This window comes from Mustela nigripes, chromosome 13 (assembly GCF_022355385.1).
Source record: "Mustela nigripes isolate SB6536 chromosome 13, MUSNIG.SB6536, whole genome shotgun sequence".
Taxonomy (NCBI): Eukaryota; Metazoa; Chordata; class Mammalia; order Carnivora; family Mustelidae; genus Mustela; species Mustela nigripes.
The window spans coordinates 102,582,886-102,608,487 of NC_081569.1; the positions used below are offsets into that span (position 1 = coordinate 102,582,886).

The 25,602-nt window shown below is 39.8% G+C and overlaps 1 protein-coding gene across 1 annotated transcript in view; it reads left to right on the plus strand.

Annotated features, from left to right (window-relative positions):
- Positions 1 to 25,602, plus strand: part of PELI2 (pellino E3 ubiquitin protein ligase family member 2) — a 183,800-nt gene that overhangs the window by 130,757 nt on the left and 27,441 nt on the right. Inside the window, exon 3 of the mRNA XM_059373271.1 lies at positions 25,090 to 25,191. Within this exon, the coding sequence (XP_059229254.1) occupies positions 25,090 to 25,191 (102 nt within the window). The remainder of the gene's footprint in view (positions 1 to 25,089; positions 25,192 to 25,602) is intronic.

The window sequence follows — 25,602 nt, forward strand, 5'->3', positions numbered from 1 at the left end:
GCCCAGTGCGGGACTCGATCCCAGGACCCTGGGATCATGACCTGAGCCGAAGGCAGAGGCTTAACCCACTGAGCCACCCAGGTGCCCCCCAAATACTCCCTTTAAAATAAAAACTAATTAGGGTGCCTGGGTGGCTCCGTCGTTTAAGTGGCTGCCTTCAGCTTAGGTCATGATCCCAGGGTCCTGGAATCAAGCCCCGGGTCAGGCTCCCTGCTAACAGGGAGCCTGCTTCTCCCTCTCCTTCTGCCTGCCACTCTGCCTACTTGTGCTCTCTATCTCTGTCAAATAAACAAAATCTTTAAAATAAAAACTAATTAGAAGCCAAGTATCATTCTGGAGAAAGGGGGTACCAGCAAACATTTATTGAAATTTGAATGAACACACACACACACACACACACACAAATTTAATTTGGCCTTGGATCTTTTAGCAAAGATTTTATGTTGAGGCTGAATCTCTTTTGCATTTTTAATACAAATTATAGTTAGAAAGCAAAAAACTTTAGAACTTCTTGAGAAATAGCTAATATATGGAATAAATCAAATTGCTAGTTAATCTAGCCTATAACTTCTTAAAGAACAAAAAACTTGATCACGGGTAGATTTCAGACATTAGGTGCCTGGAACTATTCTGGGTTCTGGAGATAAAAGCAATGAACACCATCAGGTTCTTACCCTCTCAGAGCTTGCTTTATCGTGTGAACTGGGAGGAAGACAGTAAACAAAATAAGAAATGAAGGTTTTTATTAAGTGCTCAAAACAAAGAAATAGAATAACAGAAACAAACGAAAGAAAAGAATAACAAATGACAGCTTTTATTAAGTGCTCAAAGTAAAATGGGATTAGAGAGAACTAGATTGGAGTACTACTTCATATTTACTGTCCCTAGGAGTGCTATATTTCAGGAAGTTGAATTGTTTGAGTTTAAAATTATCATTTCAGCATACTAGATTCTCTCTACCACCCCTCCCCAAGAGATTTTCTAAGTGTGTGCCAAGCAGAGTTCTGTTTCTACCTGTGAAGAATTAACTACTGCAGAAATTCCCTGCTGCTTCCTCCTATAAACAACGGGAACATTAGACAAAATATATTGAATACTGTTGGCAGACATTGGACAATAGGCAGTTCATGGCGGTGATCTCTAAGGGAAAGCAAATAAATGAGGCAAGCCCCCCACCCCACATTACTACCTGAAGACAGTTTCCAGGCTCAAGCATAGGGATAAGAAACCAAACTGCCCTGTGGTCTCAATGAGTTGAGCCAGAGATTACAGTTGAGGCAGCTAGAATTTGTGAAGGAGAGTACCAGAGATAAAGAAGGCCTCATAATGCAAGGGAAATAGGTTATACTCTTGTGTAGGCTCTATCCTAAGTAATGAGGTATTGAACCCAAGTTTTCGCATCTGAGAGACCACCAAGCAGCCAACACCGATGCAGTCACATGAGGGTTTATTTAACAAGCTTAAGCTTGGACCCAAGTATACCCGATACAGCGGAGTAGGGACTTAGACCCCAAGCTTAGTTAAGGTAGGGGTATTTATGGGTTCCTGTTACTAAAGCAGAGTGGGGGTTTCTGGAACCAAAGCAGGGAGGGCCTCCTGTTACTAAAGCAGGGTGGGGGTCTCTGACCAAAGCAGGGTGGGGGTTCTTGTTACTAAAGCAGGGTGGGGGTCCTTAGAACTAAAGTAAAGTAGGGGAAAGTTCAGCCTTTGGGCACAGGGGTCTGAGATGGCTGCCGGAGCTAAGATGGCTGTACTTATGCTAAGGCTAAACCTGAGGTGGGATGGCCTTAATTTTTCTAGGCCTCCACAGAGGCTGACTTATCCTTAGATCAAAGTGTCCTCTAGCCATGCCCCAACAAAGGTTTAAAAAGCAAGCCTTGAGAGAGAAAAACTGCTCTGAAGTAGCTTTAACTGCCTGCCAGAACAAGACAACACCCTGAACAAGATCCAGTACCCTAAACCATAAAATTAATGGTGTCTAGCATCCAGTTGAAAATACCAGAAATGCAAAAAAGAAGTAAGATACGACATATTACTGAGGGAGGGAAATAATCAGTGGGAAAAAAAAAATTTTTTTGATGGGATTAAAGGACACAAGGGTAAAACGACTGCTATTGTTACATTCCCTGTGGTCAAGAGTGTAGAAAAAAGCAAGAGCATGTTGAAGGGAGAAATGAAAGTACAAAAGGACCCAAATGAACCATCCAAAAGGAAAAAGTTCTGAGGTCACAGCAGATCAGGAGCTAAAGAAAAAGGTCATTGAACTTGAAGACATAGTGGAAAGTGGCTGATATGAGACAGAGGGAAAAGACTGAAAAAAAAAAAAATGAAGAACCACAGTTGACTGTGGAAAAATAGTAGGTGGTCTCAAATATGTGTATTTGATGTCCTAGAAAAATAGGGGTACAGGAAGAAAGAACATAATGGCCAAGAATTTTCCAAATTTTCCTTTTTAGAATGAATTTTTCTTTTTTTTTTTTAATTTTAAATGTTTCATTTATTAGAGAGTACACAAGCAGGGAGTGTGGCAGTCAGAGGAAGAAGCAGACTCCACGTGAAGCAGGGAATGCTATGCGAGCACTCAATCCCAGGACCTGAAATCATGACCTGAGCCAAAGGCAGACACTTAACTGACTGAGCCACCCAGTTGCCTCCTTTTTTTTTTATTATTTAATTTCAGTTAGTCAAGGTACAGTACAAAAATGATAAATCCAATATCTAAGACACTCAGCTAGCCCCAAAGAGAAGAAACATAAGGAAATCACAGTAAGACACATTGCAATCAAATGACCAAAAGCCAACAATAAAAATAAAATCTTGAAAGCTCCCAGAGGAAAAATGAGGCAATATGCAGAGAAGAACAAAGGATGAAAAAAGTCATATTAGAAATGCTGCATGACAGAAGACAGTGGACCAACATCTTTAAAGTACCAGAAAGGAGGTATAAAAACAGAACAGGAAGGCTTTCAATCCTAGAATTTTGTATTTCAAAAATGAAAACAAAGGGGTGCCTGAGTGATTCATTTGGTTAAGCGTCCCACTCTTGATTTCAGCTCAGGTCATGAAATCAAGCTCTGCTGAGCCCGGAGCCCACTTGAGATTCTCCCTCTCCCTCCGCTCCTCCTCCCTGCACTCTCTCTCAAATAATAAAGAAATCTTTTTTGAAAAAATGAAATTAAGGACCTCTTTCAGAGAAAGCTGGAAATGTCACCAGCAAAGTAGCGTAACAAAAAATGTTAAAAGTTTTCAAATGGCCGGGGCGGGGGGGAGGCGAGAGGAGGGAACAGTGCCAGATGGAAATTTGGATTTACACAAAGTACCCCAGACATGGTAAAAATGAGGATAAATAAAAAAGTCATTTCTTATCTTTGATTTCTCTAAGATGATTAATTGGTTAGAGCAAAATGAATACTAATATTATGGGGCTTATAACGTGACAGTATGAATGTAACATCCAAGCCAGGAGGGAGGAAATTGGAAGATTCTTCCTTGTTTATCCCAAGAATGCAATGTTGGTTCATCATTCAGAAATCAGTGCCATTTACCATTATCTTCTGACAAGAATGAAAACCATATGAGCCTTTCAAAAGGGGCACAAAAAGCATTTGATAAACTAACCACTAATCCATGATGAAATCTCTCTTGGAAACTAGAAATAAAAGAAAAGCCCTAACTCAATAAAGGATATATATGAAAAACTTAGAGGTAATTATGCTTAATGGTGAAAGACTGGATGCTGTTCTACCCTAGGTTGGGACACAGGGAAGAACGTTTGCCCTCACTAGCTCTGTTGGACATTGTGATGGAGGCCTTACAGTACGGCACAGCAAGAAAAAGCAATAATATGCATACAGCTTGGGGGCAGGCAGAGGAGTGAAACTGCTTTTATTCTCAGACCGTAACATGATCCGTGTAGAAAATCCTACAGTGGATACAAGAAAAAAAATTGTTTTAAACCTCAAACTAATAAATAGATTTAGTGGGCTTATAAGATACAAGACCGATATGTAGAAGTCATTGTTTGTACTAGCATTTAGCAGTTGATAATGGAAAATGTGAGAACAAAACATTAGAAAAACTATATGAAATACTTGGAGATAAATAGAATATATGTAACGCTATACACTGAAAACTGCAAAACCTTGAGATAAACTAGAGAATACTTAAATGGGGAGATACATGTTTGTGAATTGGAAGACTTGAGATGTCAGTTTTCCGAAAATTGGTTTATAGATTCATAACAGTTCTAATCAAAATCCCAGAATGTTTGGAGGGGCAGAGGGCAAATGAATGTATACCTATCACATGTGAAATAGGAACTATATAGTGGTTTCTGACAAGAGTTCCTAAAACCCTTGTAATCTCCTGAGTGGTAGGAGTGTCTGACAGAGAGCTTATGAATCCCCTGGGATGTCCTGGGTCAGAGGAGTGTCTTTTATTCTAATGAGATGACCTCCGGTGGACTCCTGGATGGACGCTGGTACTGGAAAGAAAGACCACATCATGATTAGAAGCTTGGAACTTTCAGTTTCCCCCTCCCCATTGTCCAAATAGGGGACATGGTCTAGAAATTAAGTTAATAATTCGTCATAAGCCTAAATGATGATGCCTCCATAAAAAATACGGGGTTTGGAGAGTTTCTGTGTTGGTGAACACAGCCATATGCCAAGAGGATGGCATATCCCAAGCGAACAGAAACTCCTGCCTTCAAGACCCCTCCGAACCTCTCATTATGTACTTCATCTGGCTGTTCATTTGAATCCTTTAGAATGTTCTTTGCAATAAATCAGTAATAGGAACACTTTTCCTCGGCTCTGTGAGCTGCTGAAGCAAATCATCAAACCCAAGATGGGGGTCATAGTAACCATTGATTTGTAGCCAAGATGGACAAAAGTTGTGAATAACCAGGGGACCTACTGTTTGTGATTGAGGTCTGAAGTGGGAGCAATCTTGTGGGACTGAACCTTTAACCTGTGGGATCTGCTCTAACTCCAGGCAGTTAATGTTAGAATGGTATGGTGTGAAAAACTCACACGTTGAATGTGTGACATGTTGTGAGTGTGAATAAAGATATAATAATAGCTTTTTTTCTGCTCCTCATATGGCCCAGCCATCCTCTCCTAGGTGTTTACCCAGAAGAAGTGAAAATGTAAATCCATAGCCTTATTAATGATAGCACAAAACTGGAAAAAATTTGAATATCCATCAATTGATGAATGGATGAGCAAATTATAGTGTATTCATACAACAGAATACAGCTATAAAAGAAAAAGGAACAAGGGCACCTGGGTGGCTTAGTCAGTTAAGCGTCTGCTTTCAGCTCAGGTCATGATCTCAGAGTCCTGGGATCGAGTTCTGCATTGAGCTTTCTGCTCAGCAGGGAACCTGCTTCTCTGTGCTCTCTCCATCTGTTCCATAAATATATAAATGAATGAATGAATATGTACTTTTAAAAGAAAAAGGAACAGATCATAGACATAACAACAGAGGTAGATCTCAACAGGGGTTGGTAGTTTAGAGAAGCTAAATACAGAAAAGACCTAATTCTGTACGAACAGAAAGCAGCTCAGTGGTTGTTGGAAAAGTGGGGAAGGGGATTGGCTACAAAGTCATGAGGGCACCATTTGGGTTGATGGAACCATTTTAAATCTTGAAGAAATGGCTATATACATGACTATTCATTTGTTGAAGTCCTCAAACTGCACACGTAAAATGGGTGAATTTTAGTAAATGTAAATTATCCTGAAAGCTGCTTCTTAAAGTATACAAAGCAGATTTTCATAAACAGATCTGAGGTCTGATGATGCTCATGTATGTAAATATGTATGTAAAGAGTATGATGAGTACCTCAAGAAGCTTATGCTGAAGTGATGGAAACAGAATTGTTGGCTCACTCTGTGCTCCGAGTAGGATAAACCCCAAGGGGGGTAAAGGGATTTGGAGCCAGGAGTTTTGAAAAAAAAATTTAAGGAATGGGAGATGCTGCACCAAGAGAAGGAAATATTGGAGGTGAGGTCCAAACTATGGTCTCTAGATGTCTAGATGGGAAAGAATTGTTTTGTTTTGTTTTTCCCCTGAATGTTCTGGCTACAGAAAGATAGGTTTCTACCTACCATAGAGCTTCTCAGGCTATTCAGTTCAGGAAGTTTTTCAGACTGGATGGCATTGGCAAGAAATGGTGTGCTGTCAAGGAGATTCTAGAAACTTCTGAAGAATGTGCTTCAATTTCAACTTGTATTAATACTTTTTAATTGGGTACAGTGATTTCACAAGTGACCTAAATTCACTGGCCTCCCTGATCTCTCCTGTTTAATCCCTCTGCCACAGCTACAGTTTTGATTAATGCTTGCTCTTGTAATTCATTCTGACAAATCCAGCTTCCATGATACCTTCCCTTCCTCGTTCTCCTCATGCTTCAACTAATGATCCTTCCTTTCTAATAAGAGAAAGGGGGTTTGATAGGTGACAACTACATCACTTTCAGAGGGATTTGCTAAGCGATGATCTCATAAATTACAAGTGATTATGAAAGTTCGTGTGAGTCTCCCCCCCACCACAAAATTTGGAAATTCTTTGGTAAGATAAAAAACAAACATAAGTCAGTCGAAGAAAGACAAATATGATATGATTTCACTCACATGTGGAATTTAAGAAATAAATCTGATGAGTAGAGGGAAAGGGAAGGAAAAGTAAGATAAAAACAGAGAGGGAGACAAACCAGAAGAGACTCTATAGGGATCAAATAAGGTTGCTGGAGGGGAAGGTGGAGGGATGGGGTAACTGGGTGATGGACATTAAGGATGGCACTTGTTGTGATGAGCACTGGGTGTCGTATGCAAGTGACAAAATCACTACATTCTACCCCTGAAACTCATAAGGTACTATATGTTAACTAAATTGAATTTAAATAAAATTTTAAAAAAAATGAAATGTAATGAAGAGAAGATTCAATGCCATTGTAGACCCACCCATCAACTAAGGAAATTGACTATCCTCTCCAAGTCCATTTCCTTATTTTACAAAATGGGGGTAATTGTATCTATATCATAGTTGTTGTGTGGATCAGATGATTAAGTGAAATAACATTCATGAAATGCTCCACCTTAAAAAAGCACTATAGATGTAGAAATTCTTGCTAATTTGGTTATGAAAGTACAGATGTTTACCTTATTTTATAAATCTGAGTTTTTTTTTTAAAAAGATTTTATTTATTTATTTGACAGAGAGAGATCTCAAGTAGGCAGAGAGGCAGGCAGAGAGAGGGGAGGAAGCAGGCTCCCTGCTGAGCAGAGAGCCCGATGCAGGACTCGATCCTAGGACCCCGAGATCATGACCTGAGCCGAAGGCAGCGGCTTAACCCACTGAGCCACGCAGGCGCCCCTAAATCTGGGTTTAAAAAATTTTTTTTTATTTAATTTTAATGTAACAGATTTCATTGTTTATGCACCACACCCAGTGCTCCATGCAATACATGCCCTCCATAATACCCACCACCAGGCTCCTCCAACCTCCCATCCCCCTCCCTTTCAAAACCCTCAGATTGTTTATCAGAGTCCATAGTCTCTCATGGTTCATCTCCCCCTCCAATTTCCCTCAACTCCCTTCTCCTCTCCATCTCCCCATGTCCTCCATGTTATCCCTTATGCTCCACAAATAAGTGAAACCATGTGATAATTGGTTCTCTCTGCTTGACTTATTTCACTCAGCATAATCTCTTCCAGTCCCATCCATGTTGATACAAAAGTTGGGTATTCATCCTTTATGCTGGACACATAATACTCCATAGTGTATATGGACCACATCTTCTTTATCCATTCATCCGTTGAAGGGCATCTTGGCTCTTGCCACAGTTTGGCGACCATGGCCATTGCTGCTATGAACATTGGTGTGCGGATGGCCCTTCTTTTCACTACATCTGTATCTTTGGGGTAAATACCCAGTAGTGCAATTGCAGGGTCATAGGGAAGCTCTGTTTTTAATTTCTTAAGGAATCTCCACACTGTTCTCCAAATTGGCTGCACCAACTTGCATTCCCACCAACAGTGTAAGAGAGTTCCCCTTTCTCCACATCCTCTCCAACACACGTTGTTTCCTGTCTTGCTAATTTTGGCCATTCTAACTGGTATAAGGTAGTATCTCAATGTGGTTTTAATTTGAATCTCCCTGATGGCTAGTGATGATGAACATTTTTTCATTTGTCTGATATCTATCAATTTGTATGTCTTCATTGGAGAAGTGTCTGTTCATATATTCTGCCCATTTTTTTTATATGACTATCTGTTTTGTGTGTGTTGAGTTTGAGAAATTCTTTATAGATCCTGGATATCAGCCTTTTGTCTGTAATGTCATTTGCAAATATCTTCTCCCATTCCGTGGGTTTCCTCTTTGTTTTGTTGACTGTTTCCTTTGCTGTGCAGAAGCTTTATTATCCACCATGACTAGGTGGGATTCATCCCTGGGTTGAAAGGATGGTTCAACATTCGCAAATCAATCAATGTGATAGAACAAATCAATAAGAGCAGAGAGAAGAATCACATGGTCCTCTCCATTGATGCAGAAAAAGCATTTGACAAAATCCAGCATCCATTCCTGATTAAAACGCTTCAAATCATAGGGATAGAGGGAACATTCCTGAACTTCATAAAATCTATCTATGAAAAACCCATAGCAAATATCATCCTCAATGGGAAAAAGCTCACAGCCTTCCCGTTGAGATCAGGAACACCACAAGGATGCCCACTCTCACCACTCTTGTTCAACATAGTATTAGAAGTCCTAGCAACAGCAATCAGACAATAAAGAGAAATAAAAGGTATCCAAGTTGGCAATGAAGAAGTCAAACTCTCTCTCTTTGCAGATGACATGATACTTTATATGGAAAACCCAAAAGACTCCACCCCCAAACTACTAGAGCTCATACAGCAGTTCAGTAATGTGGCAGGATACAAAGTCAATGTACAGAAATCAGTTGCTTTCTTATACACTAACAATGAAAACAAAGGGAAATTAGAGAATCTATTCCATTTACTATAGCACCAAGAACCATAAGATATGTGGGAATTAAACCTAATCAAAGCGGTAAAGGATATAAATCTGTTTTGAGTTTTTTGGTTACACTTGTGTCCAAGCAGGGTACTGTGTGCATGCAAATGACTCATCGAACTAACTTAGCGTTTAAATATGTGGCCATAGAGTGCCGACTTCCCAAGTACGGGAAATGAGACTTTTCTGCTCTGGTCCCCTAGAGTTTTTTTTTTCCTCTTGAAGTTTCTTTGATAGGAGACCTCTTTAGGCCTTCCCATTCAGGGCAGGTTCCATCCACTAGATAGCAACACGTTTATTTGTCAAACTTATTTCCATTCTGTCTCTTTCCAAAAACTACTAGAGGCAGGACAGATTTATTTTAAGCAGCAGTCTGCAGGCAGAGTCCTAAGGCACATCTGTTCTTTCACATGGCTGCTGTTAGCTAGTTAGCAAGTATGAGAACACAGCATTGACCCTGGTCATTTTAGCTGCAGTTCTCAGAGTTCTGTTCCACAGCATCACTGGGGGAATAAACATTGTGTTACCTATTGCACAGATAGACCTTTTAATCGATAGTAATCATCTTAATGACTTAATAACCAAGTCAGATCTGAAATCCTACTGCACTCCATATCCTGCTGTTTTACTTTCCCGTTGACTGATTATGCATAAATGGATTATCTGTAGATTTTTTACATCAGACAGTTTTCACTGAGATGAAACTGTACCCCCCCCCTTCTTATCTGTCAGCCCTTAGTTTCTCAAGGCATATAAACTAATTTGAAGAAATAGCTGAAGTTGGGGGAGGGGATGTTAAAGAATTCTTCTCCATACATAGAATATATTCTTTCAATAGAAAATGGCATTTAAAATCTGTGCTATGTCTTTCCATTTTGACCAAGTTTGTCAGGTTTTAGTAATGTACCCAGGGATTCTGTTCATTCTAGAGGGGCTCAGCCTCACTCTAAGGGTCTCACTCCCGATCTGATGTTCTTTCCACTGTCACATTACGTCCTACTGCTGTTGTCATCACAACCTGATTCTTGTGTTACATAACATCCCTGATTTCTTTGGATGATATTCTCAACAAATACTGCCAGGATGTAAAAGATTTAGGATAGAAGATGCACAGAGCACAGCATTTTTGTGTACAGTAACCTCGTATCCATTTTCGGTAGTGACCCATTTCATCTGCGGTTGTTCTGAAGGTCCCTGCACGACTCTAAATGCTTTGATCCCTTTGCCAAAGGGATTCATAGTCTAGTGACTCAAGACTTCTTCACTGATTTCCAGACTTCTTTTAAATATACAGCCAACAGACAAATATTGATGAACATACAAGAACTTAAGATACAGAATTTTTAAGAGCCCTTACTAAAGAAATTACCAAAAGGCAAATTTCAGCCAAAACAAGGAGATAAGTGGAGAATCTTTGGCAATGAGACTATAGCATCTTAGCATCAAATTCAATGTGCTTTGTAAGACTAAAACAAAAGAGAAAGTGATTGCCATAGAATGACAGTGTCATCAATTCTGACAATGTAGAAATAATAAAGAATAGGGGAGAGGAAGAGTCAAAGGTGAGAGGTAGCGTATGCATACTAATATCTTCAGATTTTATTGCTGGGAGATAAAAAAAAATTACTTCAAACAAAGCTATAACTATATTTAATGGTTAAAGAAAAGCAATAAACACTGTAAAATCGAAAATATATGGGAGGATGGTGGAGAGGTAATTCAAATATTCTTATTTATTATTGCTCTCATTAGAGTTAGTACAACCATGTATATATAGTTATACATAAAAGTAACCACAAGAATAGAAACATACCCTTGTAAGCCATCATATAAAATAAAGAACATAAGGCAAAAAGCACAGACTATAATGTTGTGAAAGTTTTTTTTTTTAAATGATACTATGGAAGCTGAGAAATTGAAATTTTTTTAAAAAGTCACTTATAATAGCACTTAAAAATATAAAATTCAGTTGATCCTTATTATTCACAGATTCCATGTTTGCAAACTTAGTAAGATTTATTTGTAACCTCAAAATCCATATGTGTAGCACACATATGTGCTGGACCATTTGGATAGCCATATGCAAAAATGTGATTTTTGATCCATACCTTTCACCAGATCAAACGTTAGATCAAAATGGATGCTAGATCTTAATCTAAGACTTCTAAAAGGAAACCTAGGAGAAAAACTTTTGTGATTTTGGATTATACAAAGATTTCTTAGACTCAAAAGCACGATTTGTAAAAGAACAAGTTAATTAGATGCAAATATTAAGAACTTCTCTTTGGAAGAAACTGTTCAGAGAATGAAAAGATGAACTACAGAGTGGGGGGGAAATATTTGCAAATCATACATCTGGCAAAAAAATTTGTATTCAGAATATATAGAGTCCTCAAAACTCAATAAGAAAACCTAATTTTTAAAAATCAGTGAAAGAGGGTTGTGGGCAGCTTAGTCATTAAGCATCTATCTGTCGTCAGCTCAGGTCATGATCCCAGGGTCCTGGGATCCACCGTGTCAGGCTCCCCACTCAGCAGGAAGCCTGCTTCTCAACCTCTCCTACTCCCCCTGCTTGTGTGTTCCCTCTCTTGCTGTGTCTCTGTCAAATAAATAAAATCTTAAAAAATATAAAATAAAAAAATAAAACCAGCTTGTGATTTGAACACTTTCCAAAGAAGACAGAGATGGCAGTTAGCACATGAAAACATTCTCAATGTCATTAGAGAAATACAATTAAAGCCACAGTGAGGTATCACTACAGACTCCTAAGGATGACTAAAATGGAAAGATGACCATACCAAGGGCTGGCATGGTGTAGAGCAGCTGGAGCTCCCATGCTGATTGGAATGCAAAATGCTACAATCAATTTCAAAAATGGTTTGGCAGTTTCTCAGATAGTTAAACATATACTGGGGCGCCTGGGTAGCCCAATTAGTTGAGCATCCAACTCTTGGTTTTGGCTGGGGTCATGATCTCATGAATGAATCTCAATGATGTTAAATAAAAGAAGCCAGAACCCCCCAAAAGTACATAATTTAGAATTCCATTTCTGTAAAATTCTAGAAAATGCAGACTAGTCTATAGTGGTAGAAAACAGTTAATTGGCTCCCTGGGCATGAGATGTAGGGGCTGGAAGAGAAGATTGAATTACAGAGGAGCATGGTAAAACAACTTCTGTGGTTTATGGAAATGTACGTTATTTTGATTATGATGGTGTTATAGGTATATAAACATGTCCAGACTTATTAAATTACACATTTTAAGTAGATGCAATTTATTGTGTCTCAATTATATCTCTAAAGCTGTTTTTAGTAAGACTAGTAGGAATACAAACAGAAAATATAGCATATATCTTGTGCTTATCAATAAACATAAGTGTTCTAAACCTACATATTAAAAGAATTGGCTCACATAGAAACAAATACAATTACAGGCTGTGTATAAAGTACAAACTAAAACAAAGTGGTTTAGAATGAGGGTAAAATTATGGAGAAGAACATACAAATGAAATGCAAAGATACCAGAACTTAAAATCTTATAGAATGAATTAATGGTAAAAGTATTAAGTCAAAGAAGGGTTCTGTATAACGAAAAGGGGGTGCAACCCAATGATAGCCTAAGAGTTATTATATATCAAATAACACCATTTCCTTAAAATATACAAGCAGTGCATAGAAGAAGAAACAAATTTTGTGTGATATGTGTATAATGTGACCTTTATACATAAAACAGAAACTGCCTTCTTTATAAACACTGACTATTCAGACAAGTTGTTTAAGTAATATTTTTTTTATTTATTTTGTAAGGATTTTATTTATTTATTTTATAGAGAGCACAAGCAGCAAAGGCAGAGGGAGAAGCAGGCTTCCCACATAGCAGGGACCCCAATGCAGGGCTCAGTCCCAGAACCCTGGGATCATGACCTGAGCTGAAGGCAGACACTTAACAAACTGAAGCACCCAGGTGCCCCTAAGTAATATTTTTATAATTTAAAAAGTTAAATCATAAAGAAAAATAGAAAATTCTTTGCTTTATCTGAAAGTGAGGAAAGCCTTGCTGATTATGAGGTAAACTCTGGGAACCATAAAAACAAATTTTAAAAGTTTCACAGTATAAACTTGTTAAAAAAAACTACATGGCAAAAAAATTTTTTTTAGGTAAAGTCAAAACTCAAATGAATAGGGAAATTTGGAATTCATATAGGAATTCCTGGAGGTAATCTCCTTAATACATAAAGAGTGCCTACAAATCAATAAGAAAAAGACTAATGTTCTATAAGAGTAAGGGCAAAGGATGTAAACATTTCATAGTAAGGAAAAGGAATGACTTTTAAGCATTTTAAAACATATTTAGCTTCATTTATAACAGTAGAAATGCTTAGTAAAAGCACCATGACATTTTTCACATATCCAACTGTGGAGACTCTAACAATAAATCCCGATGTTGGTGAGGGTGGGGAGAACACACTTCCTGTCTGGTAAGAATTTAAATTGGCTTAGCTTCTATGAAAAATAATTTGACATTAACTTTGACTATATATATGCCATGTAATCTGGTAATTTTATTTTTAGAAATTTATCCTATAGATCTATCTCCCTATATGCAAACTGAATACATGGATATTTATTATAGCATCACTTGTAAAAGAGAGAAAAAATAATTTATTAAATTTATTAGAAGTCAGGCTACATCTATACATCAAAAAGGTTGAGACAGCACTAGTAGCTAGGCACTGTATATAGTATGCTATCATTTTTTAAATACATCTACTATGTTAGTATAGGCATAGATTTTCCCTGGAAGGATACACAGGGAATTGGTCATAGCACTTCTCCCTTTGCTTAAGGACTGGAATTGGAAGGAGCATACTAATTCACTGGTAACATTTGGTACTTTGTGCACATATTACTAATGAAAAGTATTCTTTGCCTTGCGAATCAATCGAGAACCTGGAGAACCCTATACAATTAAATTGTCCAATAAAGATTAGGAATGTTTTAGTAATAAAAATAGCTGACTATAATAATTATTACATGTTGGACACTGTGCTCTGGGTTCTTTACAAACATCTGAGTTTTTCCAACAACTCTTGAAGGTAGTTCCCATACTTTACAGGTAAAGAAATAGATTCAGAAAATGGCCTTAAGGACATGCAGATAATAAGGGCCCTCTTAAGAAGTTCAGTTGAATTAAAAAAAAAAAAAAAAAAAAAAAGTTCAGTTGAATCAGGATTGAGAAGTAACATCCAAATACACATTCAAGCTTCTCCCCAAAGCATTTCTGGATGGCTTGCGTGTGCGCTGGTAGGTATATGTATCAGATCCATGGATGTTTTCTTATACTTCCAAGAAAAGACAGCCATCGTCTTACTCAAAGTTATGTGGATTAGGGTTGCAGCTAGTATGATTCCAGCAGGCTGCCCATCTTGGAAATATCAGCTGCCAAGATAAATGTTGTCTTTTGAGAGTAAATATTTTCACGCTTCTGTGTAGCTATGATGTGGTCTTGTTGGATGGTTTTATTCCATAAAGAAAAGGAGGTTCTCCAGCAGAGAGACAATGTTAAATCCAGGCCAAGCCTTAAAAATAAAAATTGAATTAAAATGAGGGGAAAATTTTGAAATGTTACCCCCCTCTTTTTTAACCTAACATTTTTTTAAATGAGGACTTTGGCTTCTATCACTATAAATAATTGATAAGGTTTTGTATTTTGAGCACGGGTAAATTTCAGCCTTTTTATTCTTCATTACTCAAGGGATCTTTTTGACAGTTGATAAACTGGCCTATATGTTTAAGTAATTATATGGTACATCTTTGGGTATCTTAATATAGTCCCTTCATACCAGATTGAGTTTATAGCATCTGGAAGTTTGCCTGCTCCTGGCAACATATTAGGGCTTGCATTTACTACCGACTCACTGTACCACTTAGTTTGTGGTGGATTCCTATATATTTTTTATCCAGTGCTCTTTAGAAACAAGTTATACCTTGGAATTTTTTCCAGTTTTATTGAGATATAAGTGACATATGGCAGTGTATAAATTCAAGGGATACAGCATAATGATTTGACTAACATGTGTTATGGAATAATATAGGAATGAAGGTATACCTTGTTTTACCCAGTAAATGAATTATTTAAAAGGAAGCATGTAAATGGAATTACTGAACAATGAATCTTTTTCAGATTAGTCATTTTCAAGGTGCTTTGTTTTTCCTTATAATTCATATTTATTCAGGTTCATTCTTTCAACTTGCTTTGTTTCCCATGGCAAGTAGCTCCCTGTGTCTGCAAATACTTGTTCAGGTAAGTAAACATTCGTTGCAACAAACAGATTCACATGTACCCTTCTTTAGAGCCTTGTCCACCGACTAACTAAATCTCTCTCCATAAACCTCACCAGCTCCTGTTCTTACGTGAGACTGCAGTTAGGCATTGCGGTCTGTCTGAAGGTGTCCGGCCGTAAGAAATCCCACCTTTGGTTTAATTCTCACAGGAATATCTTCATTTCATCCCATGCTCCTTCTTGTCCGCATCTAAAACCATAAACTGTTCAAAAGTGAAAGCACTGTTTTTTTTGAAGAATGACTTTGTTGGAGGTCAGTTTCTCCAAGTATGGCCCCCACTCTTCTTCAGGCTACCATGGATGGGGTGGTCCTTGCTGAGGGGTGGACTCTGGGTACCAGTGGTTCTGACATCGGCTATGGAGACTGGTCAGGCTCCAGAGCGTTGCCTTGCCCTTCCGGGACCGCATCCGTCCTGCATCGTCTTCTGCTCTATGGGGGCTGCTCCTCAATCTGTGTGGAAAGCCGTCTGCAGAGTCTGCAGTAAAGTGCATGCTTTGAAAGTCACTGTAAGAAATAGGCTGTGTGATCCAGCCACCACCTCCTAGGTGGGAACACTGCACTTCAGCCCTAGTTCCCCAAAGAGAAGCAATAAGACAAGTAACAAAAGAAGAGATTGCATATTTGGCAGCTTAGTAGGTTCTGAAGGTACATGTTATGTGAAATCATCCGGTGATAAGATGTAACTGAAGCAGTGACCTTGCTGAGAGAGCAGTGACCTTCCTAGACACAGGACCAATGCTTGTAAGATGACACAACTGAGGCCCCAGCCCTTAAATATCTTGTCCAGGTGGCACGTGGGAATTCGTCTTGACCTGGACTGTTAAGCTTGCAGGATACTGCCTGAGTGAAGGCTGATTTGAAAAGAGAGGAATTCCTGCCTTTGAGGAGCTTTTCATCCAATATAAATGGTACAATTCCTTTGGGACACATCTCCCCCAAGGCATGTGAATGTGTTCTTGCCCACCTCTCCAGCGGCATCTCTTGGCGGTTCCTATTTTCTGAGCTCTATCTGAGGTCCTCTCTTGTGACTTGTCCCACTGACCACATCCAACTTCCTTGTAATTAGGAGTGACTCCAAATTGGAAACAGGTTCTCCTCCAGTGTTTGTATCTTCTCTGGCATCTGTGTCTGCTGGATTGATGGACCATGTCCCTCCAGCCCATGTGCAGCCTATGCATGTGGTAAGTTCTCTGCCAGGGTTCATCACATAGCTCAGTGAGCCGATTCTAGGCGGGCGTGGGAGTGGCCCAGTGCCAGGCTCAAAGCCATTGCCTCTAACAAACAGGCTTATCTTTTCTATTTATTTATTCAGTGAACCACTGTTGATTTTGATGAAATCCAAGTTAGCACCTTTGCGACTTTCTAATCGTACCCATGGTTCAGGCACTTGTTTGAAATATGGCTCTTTGAAAAGATGGACTATTTTAAAGAGTGTGTTCATGCAAAATAAATTATGAATTCCTTTAGCCACCTCTTCTCTTTAGAAATAGCACTCATACATATTTTATACATAAATTGACAAGGATGGCAGAGACCTCATCTTCCCTGTAGCAATTTGAGCCAGACTGATGGAGGATTTATTGCTTAATTATACTTGTCAGCCTGACATAAAAGTCATTAGTTCTGGAAAAACATGTTTGTCATACCGGGATTATCTCTAATTAATACAGTCAATATCGAACATATATTTAAAGCCAAACAGAATCGTAATCTCCAAAGCATATGTTCTGGAAGACAGTGAACTGATGGTAAACCCCCTCGGGTGGTGAAGCGGTGCTCTAAGAACAGGTTTGCATTTGAGAAGAGGAAATGTCATGTTGTGCCTCATTCCCTCGGCTTTGAATACAGTGAAATCCGTGCTCCTGGTGCTGACACCCACTGCCGATGAATGATCAAGGTAACTAAAGAGGTCATGGAATGTGACTGTTGTTGGTGAGTGACTGTATTCAAAGCTGGGGTCCAGCGTGTGGTTTTCCCAGCATCAGAAGCCATTGACCGAGTTGATCGCTGCAGTGCCCACACATGGTCTTACTCCCTTTTCCTAAATCACACATGAACTTGGAAGTCAGCAGGATAAGCAAGGCAGTCCAATGAGGCAACCCCCTAGCGAGAATAGCTGCTTCTGCCCGATGTCCAGGCGTGTGCTGGTTTATCGATGGTCATTGCCATGAGGTGCTGCAGTGCTGCTGACCTTCCAGGGCAGTGGCCATGCGCCCTGCCACACTGGCCCAGCATCCTCGTGGACACACTGCTCTGGACGGCAAAATCATTCTGCTTTTTCCAAACCACTGCACAGTTCACAGCAAACTCATTCATAGGCTCCTACGTGGGTCTGTCTCTGCCATAAACATAAATATCGGAAGTTGGCTTGGGCAGAAAAGGTTCAGTTCATTGGTGCTGTGCAGCATTACCCCAAAAATAGTTTCCATTATTTTTTTTCTGTACCAATTAAGATGTTTGCAGCGATCTACCCTGTCCTAGAATACTTGTGTTCAGTAACCAGAACGGCTGTGAGAGGTGAGGGTTGTTATTTATCTGTTTTATCAGGTCCTCTGTGCAGTAATCCTTTTGCATAGCTCTTGATTTAAATCATAGGGCGGACTGAAATATTAACAAATTAGAGCTAACAGTTAAAGTGACACAAAATAGACTTGCTGTAAACATCCGGAATAATTGGCCAGGGAGCATGTACTTTCCTTTGTCTCAGTAAAGAGTGCTGAGTTGTGGACATCATTTGGAAGGCTGTTGGAAACACAGGCTTATAGGGTTCTTGGTGGGGAACCCAGAAGACAAAGACATTACTGGCGTCCCAAGTAGGGTGTGCAGGATGCTTCCTAGGACTGTTCCCATTGGGTGGGATGTTAGGTCACTTCCGACTTCTTCCCGAGTTGTTTTGTTGGAAACTGAAGGAGGGGGTGCTGTGAACAGCCTCACAGAATACCACCACCTCTGGATATGTGATGCAAAGCTCTTCAGAGCAGCTCTGTGAAATGTTGAGATTTATTTGGAAAAGATTCCTTCAGTGTAAGCCACACCAAGTGTCTGGTCCCCTCTTTGGAGAGGCAGACACAACACTAATTACATCTACTCATGGAAGAGACTCGGCAGGGTGCTGCTGTTTCCAAAACCACGGTCATTTGATTTAGTCAGACTCTGTGTGGTTCCAGAATAGGGACTGCTGTCCTGTCATAGTTGGCATCCAGGATGTCTAGACAAGAGAGATAATTAAACTCTTGAGTCATCTGGTTCTAAGACACAGCAATAGAAAAATTAGATGTGGACTTGAAGAAGAATAATTTTGTTTCATTTCATTTGAAACTCAGATTCACACACTTACACAAACACAGTATTCCCTTAAGTGAGGTCGACTCTAGTAAGGCATGCCCGCATTGGTGTGCATGATAGTTGAGTTTGGCTTCCTAATATCTAACGTAACTAGCTCTTTTTCTCTCCTGCATTTCTAGCATCCCTTCTATTCCTGATGCAAACACGTAAGGCCTGAAAATTACCCACGTGACCAACTTGGTAGCTTTGCCTCCTCTGAGAATGCTTTGAATGCCTTACAGATTCCTTTTATGTATTAACCCATAAATATCAATTTTAAATAGTAATATGAGACCCTATTTACATCTCCTCCCACAACTGAAGATTATCACAGTCCAAGTACGTATTTGCTCAAGCCACAGACAGCCGCCTCTTAGCCTGCATTCAGAAGCACATGAAAGTGCCATGAGAAACTTAAGCACTTTGTGGAGGCTCTTGGCCGTCTGCTATGGTCACACAACTAATCCCACACCCTTGGGCAGTGGTAAGGGGAATACGCAGATAACCATAATGTCTTAAGTGATGAGCGACATAAGAGAAAAAAGGCTCAGACACCAATAGGCCTTGAAAATTGACTGGTCCAGTTGTCTTTCCCTGTGTGGTAGACTTAGTAGCTTAGCTAAAACTATTTGATTTTGTTCATAATTTTGTGAGTCTGGAATTTGGGATGGGCATGCATGGGTCATTTGTCTCTGATCCCCCATCGTGAATTTTGGGACATTTGGTACCAGAGAATCCACGCCCACAGTGGCTTCTTCACTCCTCTGTCTGGGGTCTTGGTGCTCTGGGGCCTCCCCTCTTCCCACATGGCATTTTGGGTTGCAAGGCCTCTCCTTGTAGTTAAGCTTTTTCTGTGGGGACTCAGGACTCTAAAAGTGAGTGTTCCAGGGTACTAAGGAGAAGCTGTAAGGCTACTTCTGACCCAGCCTTGGAAGTAGTCCCATATGTCACTTCTTGTGCATTCTGTTGGTCAAGCAAGTTCCTAAAAGCAACCCAGATTCAATAAAGATAGAATAGATGATGCCTAGTCCTCTCCAGAGCAGAAAGCTCTAGTCTGTTAGAAGAGCTGTTAAAACTCCTTTGGGGAATAAATCAGTTTTGCCCAATAACTGTTTTGTATTTGAGGAGAAAGCCTGAAATGTAACACATTGTTTATTCTACTTGTATTTGATTTTTGTCTCAATGCTGTGAAACCAGTGCTCCTGGCTTTAATCCTGGTGATAATGCCAACTGTGTATGGACAACATTGACAAGTGAGGCTTGTTTTAAGTAGCGGGGGGCTGAGAATATGATAGTGCTGCTGACTGAAAGGGGAAACCCAGAAGAGAAAAAATGAGGGCCAAAGAGTAGAGTGATGCTTTAGACACAAGTAACCAAATGCCCTACTAAAAGCAGCCTTAAAACCCCTCATTTTTCTTTCAGAAGTTGTCTGGAGCAGGTAGTTCCAGGTAGTTCCAGCTGTGGAGCAGGTAGTTGCAGATGTGGTTCAACTTACAGATGTCAGGGCTTGGCCCACCTCTTTGAGAGGCTCTGGACCTTCCTTTCATGGCGCTAGATGGCCCCCTCCACTCCAAACCTCACAGTACTGTTGTAGTAACAGAGAAAGGAAAGAATCTCTCCTGATGGCTCCCATCCCAAAGAACCCCACACCAGATTTCTCCTAAGTCCCACTGGTCAGTGTTGGCTCAGATCTCCGTGTGCTAGCCACAGAGCCTGGGAGAGCTTTCAGGCTTGTTCACAGGAAGCCAGCTCAGCTAGTCAGGAGAAAGGCATTAGGCAGGTAACTGACGATATCTGTCACAGTGATGAATTCCATTTTCTCTCCCTGCACAGTTGATAAAGGCTCACTTAGCAGCCTTATAGAGCTTGAATTAGGTAGGCTCAATCATAACTATAATAAATTAGTATTTTCTAGAAGCCAGTTAGTTTCTCAGTGGACTTTTCCCTTCTGCTCTGTGATCGAGAGCTGATCCCACTGCTTCGTAACAAAAGGTTTGATTGTTTTCCTCTTCCACTATGTGAATGAAGCCTCTGTGGCTGCCATAAAGACATGCGTCCATCCTATCAGACGTCTGCAGGATTGCCTTTCCGGTATCATTACATATTTGATATCTCCATATGTGCTCTTAGATAGGTACCTGCTGCCTTCTAGGAGCCAGCAAATTCTCTAGATGTTATCAGCCATCCTTGTTTTAGAGTCTGGGAGCTCAGAAAACTCCCTGACATTTCATCTGCATTGGACCAGGACCACAATGCTTGCTCCCCTGGAGGCAGAGGCGGGCTGAGTGGAACAGAACTTGTGACAATAAAGCTAAGAAAGGAAGAAACTGTCTTGGCTCAGAAGGGGCCGAGCTTGGGCAACTGGGATTGCAAGGTGGTGCAATGTATATACTCGTATGTTGTTACATCAAGAATATCTGCAAAGATTGCCTAAGCTGGATAAAGCTGGAATCCTCTTGTTCTGTGGATCTGTAATTGTAATTGTCTAATCTGTAATTGCCCAATTGTGGTATTTTTCACCCGATAAAAATCACATGCCGTAAATTTAAGCCCAGGTGTCACAGTGGGCACCTTGGTGAATAAAAAGCGGTGGGGAGGGTGAAGGGGAGAGACCTGACGAAGGAAGCTCTAAATTTCACCGTCTGTCTGTAGCAGTTCATTGAGTCCTCGGACATGGACATAGTCTGAGTGCCTACCGCGCCGCAGTGCTGGGATGGAAAACAGATAAAGCTACTCACAGCGCTGAGAGAGAGTCAGCATCCAGGCCCCTCCCCTCCACCCCCCCATAGTAGAAAAGCACAGAGGGGAGAGCAGCAGGATCCACCAAGCAAGCTAGTTGGGCTGGTTTTCCTTACAATTGTAAAGTACCTAGTTTCTGAGTTTGAGTTGGTGTAATAAAGATTACATTGTGTTACAGTAATTGTATTTGAGCTATATTACAGTGAGTGCCAGGAGGAAGCCTTACTTGCCTTTCTGTATGATATTTCAGAAATAGATTTCAAAGCAATTTGTTACCTTGGGGAAATTCCTATTTCCAAAATACCTGCAATGATTGATGCAAGTCGGTGAATCTGTAATTTACAAGACGCTGAATTTCCAAAAGTCCTATTTTAAATGTTAGAAGTATTGTTGAAAAATTGGTACTTCTGACAAGAGAAGAGGGTAATAATGCATTAGATACTTGCCAGAAAGAAAGCAAAAATGGACTTCAAGCTCCAACTCTATTCCGATCCCCCCTACCCGGCCCCACCGCCACTAACAGAATCTGGCCCCACTCTTGGCTTCATTGTGCACACGAGATCATTCTGAGCCCAATTTGTGTCATCAAGGGCAGTCTGCATCTCTCCATTTGTTTCTGAGGATGCCATTGGTACTCTCAGGGGGCCTGGTGTGGACTGCCACCTTTTGCTCCAAAGCCCAGTCCTGGCTTACCTCCCAGTCTTCTGAGGGCCAGCTATGCTTCTCCTCCCTGTGGGTGCAGCCTGACACGCCGCCAGCACTCAGGACTCTGTCCAGGCAGGCCTGTCCTCCTGGCTTCAACTGAAGGGAATCACTGCGAGAACTGAAAGCAACGGAGAGGTGGTTGTCAGTCCAATTCTGAAGCTTCTCGGCCATCTCTGCCCCCAGGGGAGTCTGTTACCTGCTGGTCCAGAGCCAGTCCCCACTTTGTGGGATTCATTTCTCCCTGCAGAATCTCTTTTCCCCCACTTCTCCATCTTCCCTACATCCAGAAGCTTCTGAACATAGCCTGCCTATGATATTTTCTTAATCAAAAAGTCTCAGAAAAAGCATTTCCCTAACCCAAGAGCGTTCACCTTTCCTAACCCTGGTCATTCACATTGAGCCACATAAAAGGCAGCAGAAGACTGAAGTTGTTCATTTTAAGTGGGCTCACCATTCAAGGTGTCCTGGATCAGGCATTCAAGGCTTCAGAGTCCCTGTGCTTCCTTCCCTGTTGGGGTTGGCCAGACGGGGGTCAGCCTGGATTGTGCGCTCCCCTGTACCGTGAACAGTTCCTGGGTAGGGCTTCCCTATCAGTAGCCTGTTCCGTGTGATATGCGAGCTTATGTTAACCTGGGTCACAAGAATAGTTTGAGTAGAATCTGTCAAAAGGATTGGGCCCACCAACAACATAGGGCCTGTAGAATGGCTATTTCCGGCCTTTCTGGGAGGAGGATGGGTTCCCATGCCCAGGGCTGTGCTGGGTTATGGGGTGAGCACAACGCATCCTCCCCGGGCATCAGCTTCCCAGCAAGTCTGGAAATGTTAAAACCAGTCAGCATATTATGGAAGGGAATATAAAAATTTACGATAATTTTCAAGTAAAATGTTGTAAGAGGAGAAACTTCACTACAGCGTGCTTTCCCAGAACAAGGTTCAGGTGACTTTCTTCCAGTTTAAGGCAACTTTGATGGCAGTTTGAGAAACACTATACTTAAGAAGTTACGATCATACAAAAATGTATGGCATTTTAAATGGAGTTGTTGTGGCACTTGTGAACTCCTGATTTTGCTGGTATTTCTTATTTAATGCAAAGTATATGCCATAAAACTTTTGTTTTGAGTTGAGATATTTGTAAATTGAATACTTTTAAATTGCAACAGGCACTTTTTTTTTTTAAGATTTTATTTATTTGAGAGAAGAGGAAGCAGGCTCCCTTCTGAGCAGTGTCCTGGGATCATGACCTGAGCCAAAGGCAGAGACTTTAACCCACTAAGCCACCCAGGCGCCCCCAACAGGCACTTTTTTAAGGAAACCTAAAATTAGTTTATAAATGATCACCCCCTGATTGTTAGTTTTAGAAGTTTGAGTTTAATAAAATTGTTTATTTATTTAAGTTTTATTTATTTATTTCACCTAACTATAATATAAACACCCATTTATCTTGAAAATAGCTATTAGTTTGGCTTTCAAAAAATGTCACTTATATCAAGGCCATTAGATTTATCTGACTCAGACCAATGAAAATTTAAGACTATTTTTGTTACTGGAGTTGAGTAGTCTAAGAAGTCTTTTTTAGATTTCTGGCCATATTAAATATTTAAATTATTTCCAATACTTGTATTGTCTTAATGAAGCACATAGAACAAAACAGTTCAGTCACGAAGCTCCTCAGGCCAGATGATTAAATAACCATGAGATTAACCAGGCTAACTTCAAAGTTGATTTGGAATGTTGTACTACTTTTTGCTTTAAGCAATTATGTTCGTCAAATATAAATGTTCAGGGTACAATTTCATTAACATGCTTTATATGTCCAGCTACTTCCAAATGCTTTCTTGGTCCTCATACAGTGTCATTATTCAATAAATGTTTCATAGAAAGGCTCATTAAAATTTTATTTATTATACTTAATGTAAAAGCGTAGAAATGAAGATAAATTAGGTTGAAGTGGAATGGATAAAATGTAATTGAAATAATTTGGAGTACAATTTAAATAAACTTCTTCATTAATTTGGAAGTATTAAAAGTGTGTGACCACAGCTTAAGATGTGTTCAAATATATCATTATGGAGAAAATAAGAATATTGTCTTACTGGTTTTTAGGTTCTTTTAAAAAGGCTATTAGCTTGAGTCTAAAAATAGGAAAGATAAAATTAACTTAGCTTCCTTATTTATTAACTTAGTAAATGTCTGGGTTAAGCAACTACTTATGCTCTGTTCTCCATCTTACGTAAATCTTGTATGATTATCACTGGCTAGAATAATGTATAGAAATCCTTACAGAACACTTTTATTTTTTCAATGACTTTTTTTTTTTTTGCTAGATTACAATCTCTATTGCATGGGGAAAATATAACAAAATGTCATTGACTTAACTAACTGCTGTAGTGTTGAAATAAATTTTAAAATTTTTAAATAAACATGATTAATCTAAAAATTCAATCAGTGAGTTAAGGCAATATGGAGAAACTGTATGTTTTTCCAGAAATATGATTAAATCAAATCTTGCAAACTAGTAAATTAAACTTTGATTTGACTTAAATATTGCTTATTCTAAAAGTGTTGAGTAAAATCAGAGTTGTAACTGTTAGCTTCTCTATAATTCAGGGCACAGCATAGGGATAGGTTCCGACTTTTTTTTCAAGATTTTATGTATTTATTTAGAGAAAGAGAGGATGAGCAGGGGAGGGGCAGAAGGAGAAGAAGAGAGAATCCTCATGACCCTAAGATCATGACCTGAGCTGGAAATCAAGAGTCTGACACTTGACTGAGCCACCCAGGCACCCCAGAGACAGGCTCTGACTTAAAAAAAAAAAAAAGTTGGCTTGTACTGGTTTTGCTGGAAGAGTGATATTTGTTAAATATGAGCAGAATTGCAGTTAAGTGCTAAAATGAGATTTTATTGAATTTTTGTATGTATTTATTTCATTATTAGGCTATCAGCTGCAAAGGTCAACACAGTATATCGTACACTCTGTCAAGGAATCAGACTGTGGTGGTGGAATACACGCATGATAAGGATACGGATATGTTTCAGGTAACATCTTTATTTTTCTTTCGGATGCGGTGTCATTAACATGACGTCAGTTTCAGGGGTATCATGTAATGGTTCCATACTTGTGCCTATGGCAAAGTAATCACCACAGAAGACTGTTAACGTTGCCACCACCTGGAGTTAGACAGCTTTTCTCCGGGGATGAGAACTTTTAAGAGCCATGCTCCTAGCTCCTTTGACCTACACGGTGCCGTAGTAAATACTACTTTACCATAGGTGCCCTGCTGTCCGTGATGTCCCCATGACACACTTTTCTTTTCCTCGTGGAAATTCTTGCACACTCTCCTTCAGTTCCACATTTCAGTATGTCATCAAAACTAGCACAGTAGTGTTTGGTGATGTACAAGGAGAAAGCAGAGAGGATAATATAAAATCTAATTCCTATGTGGCTTT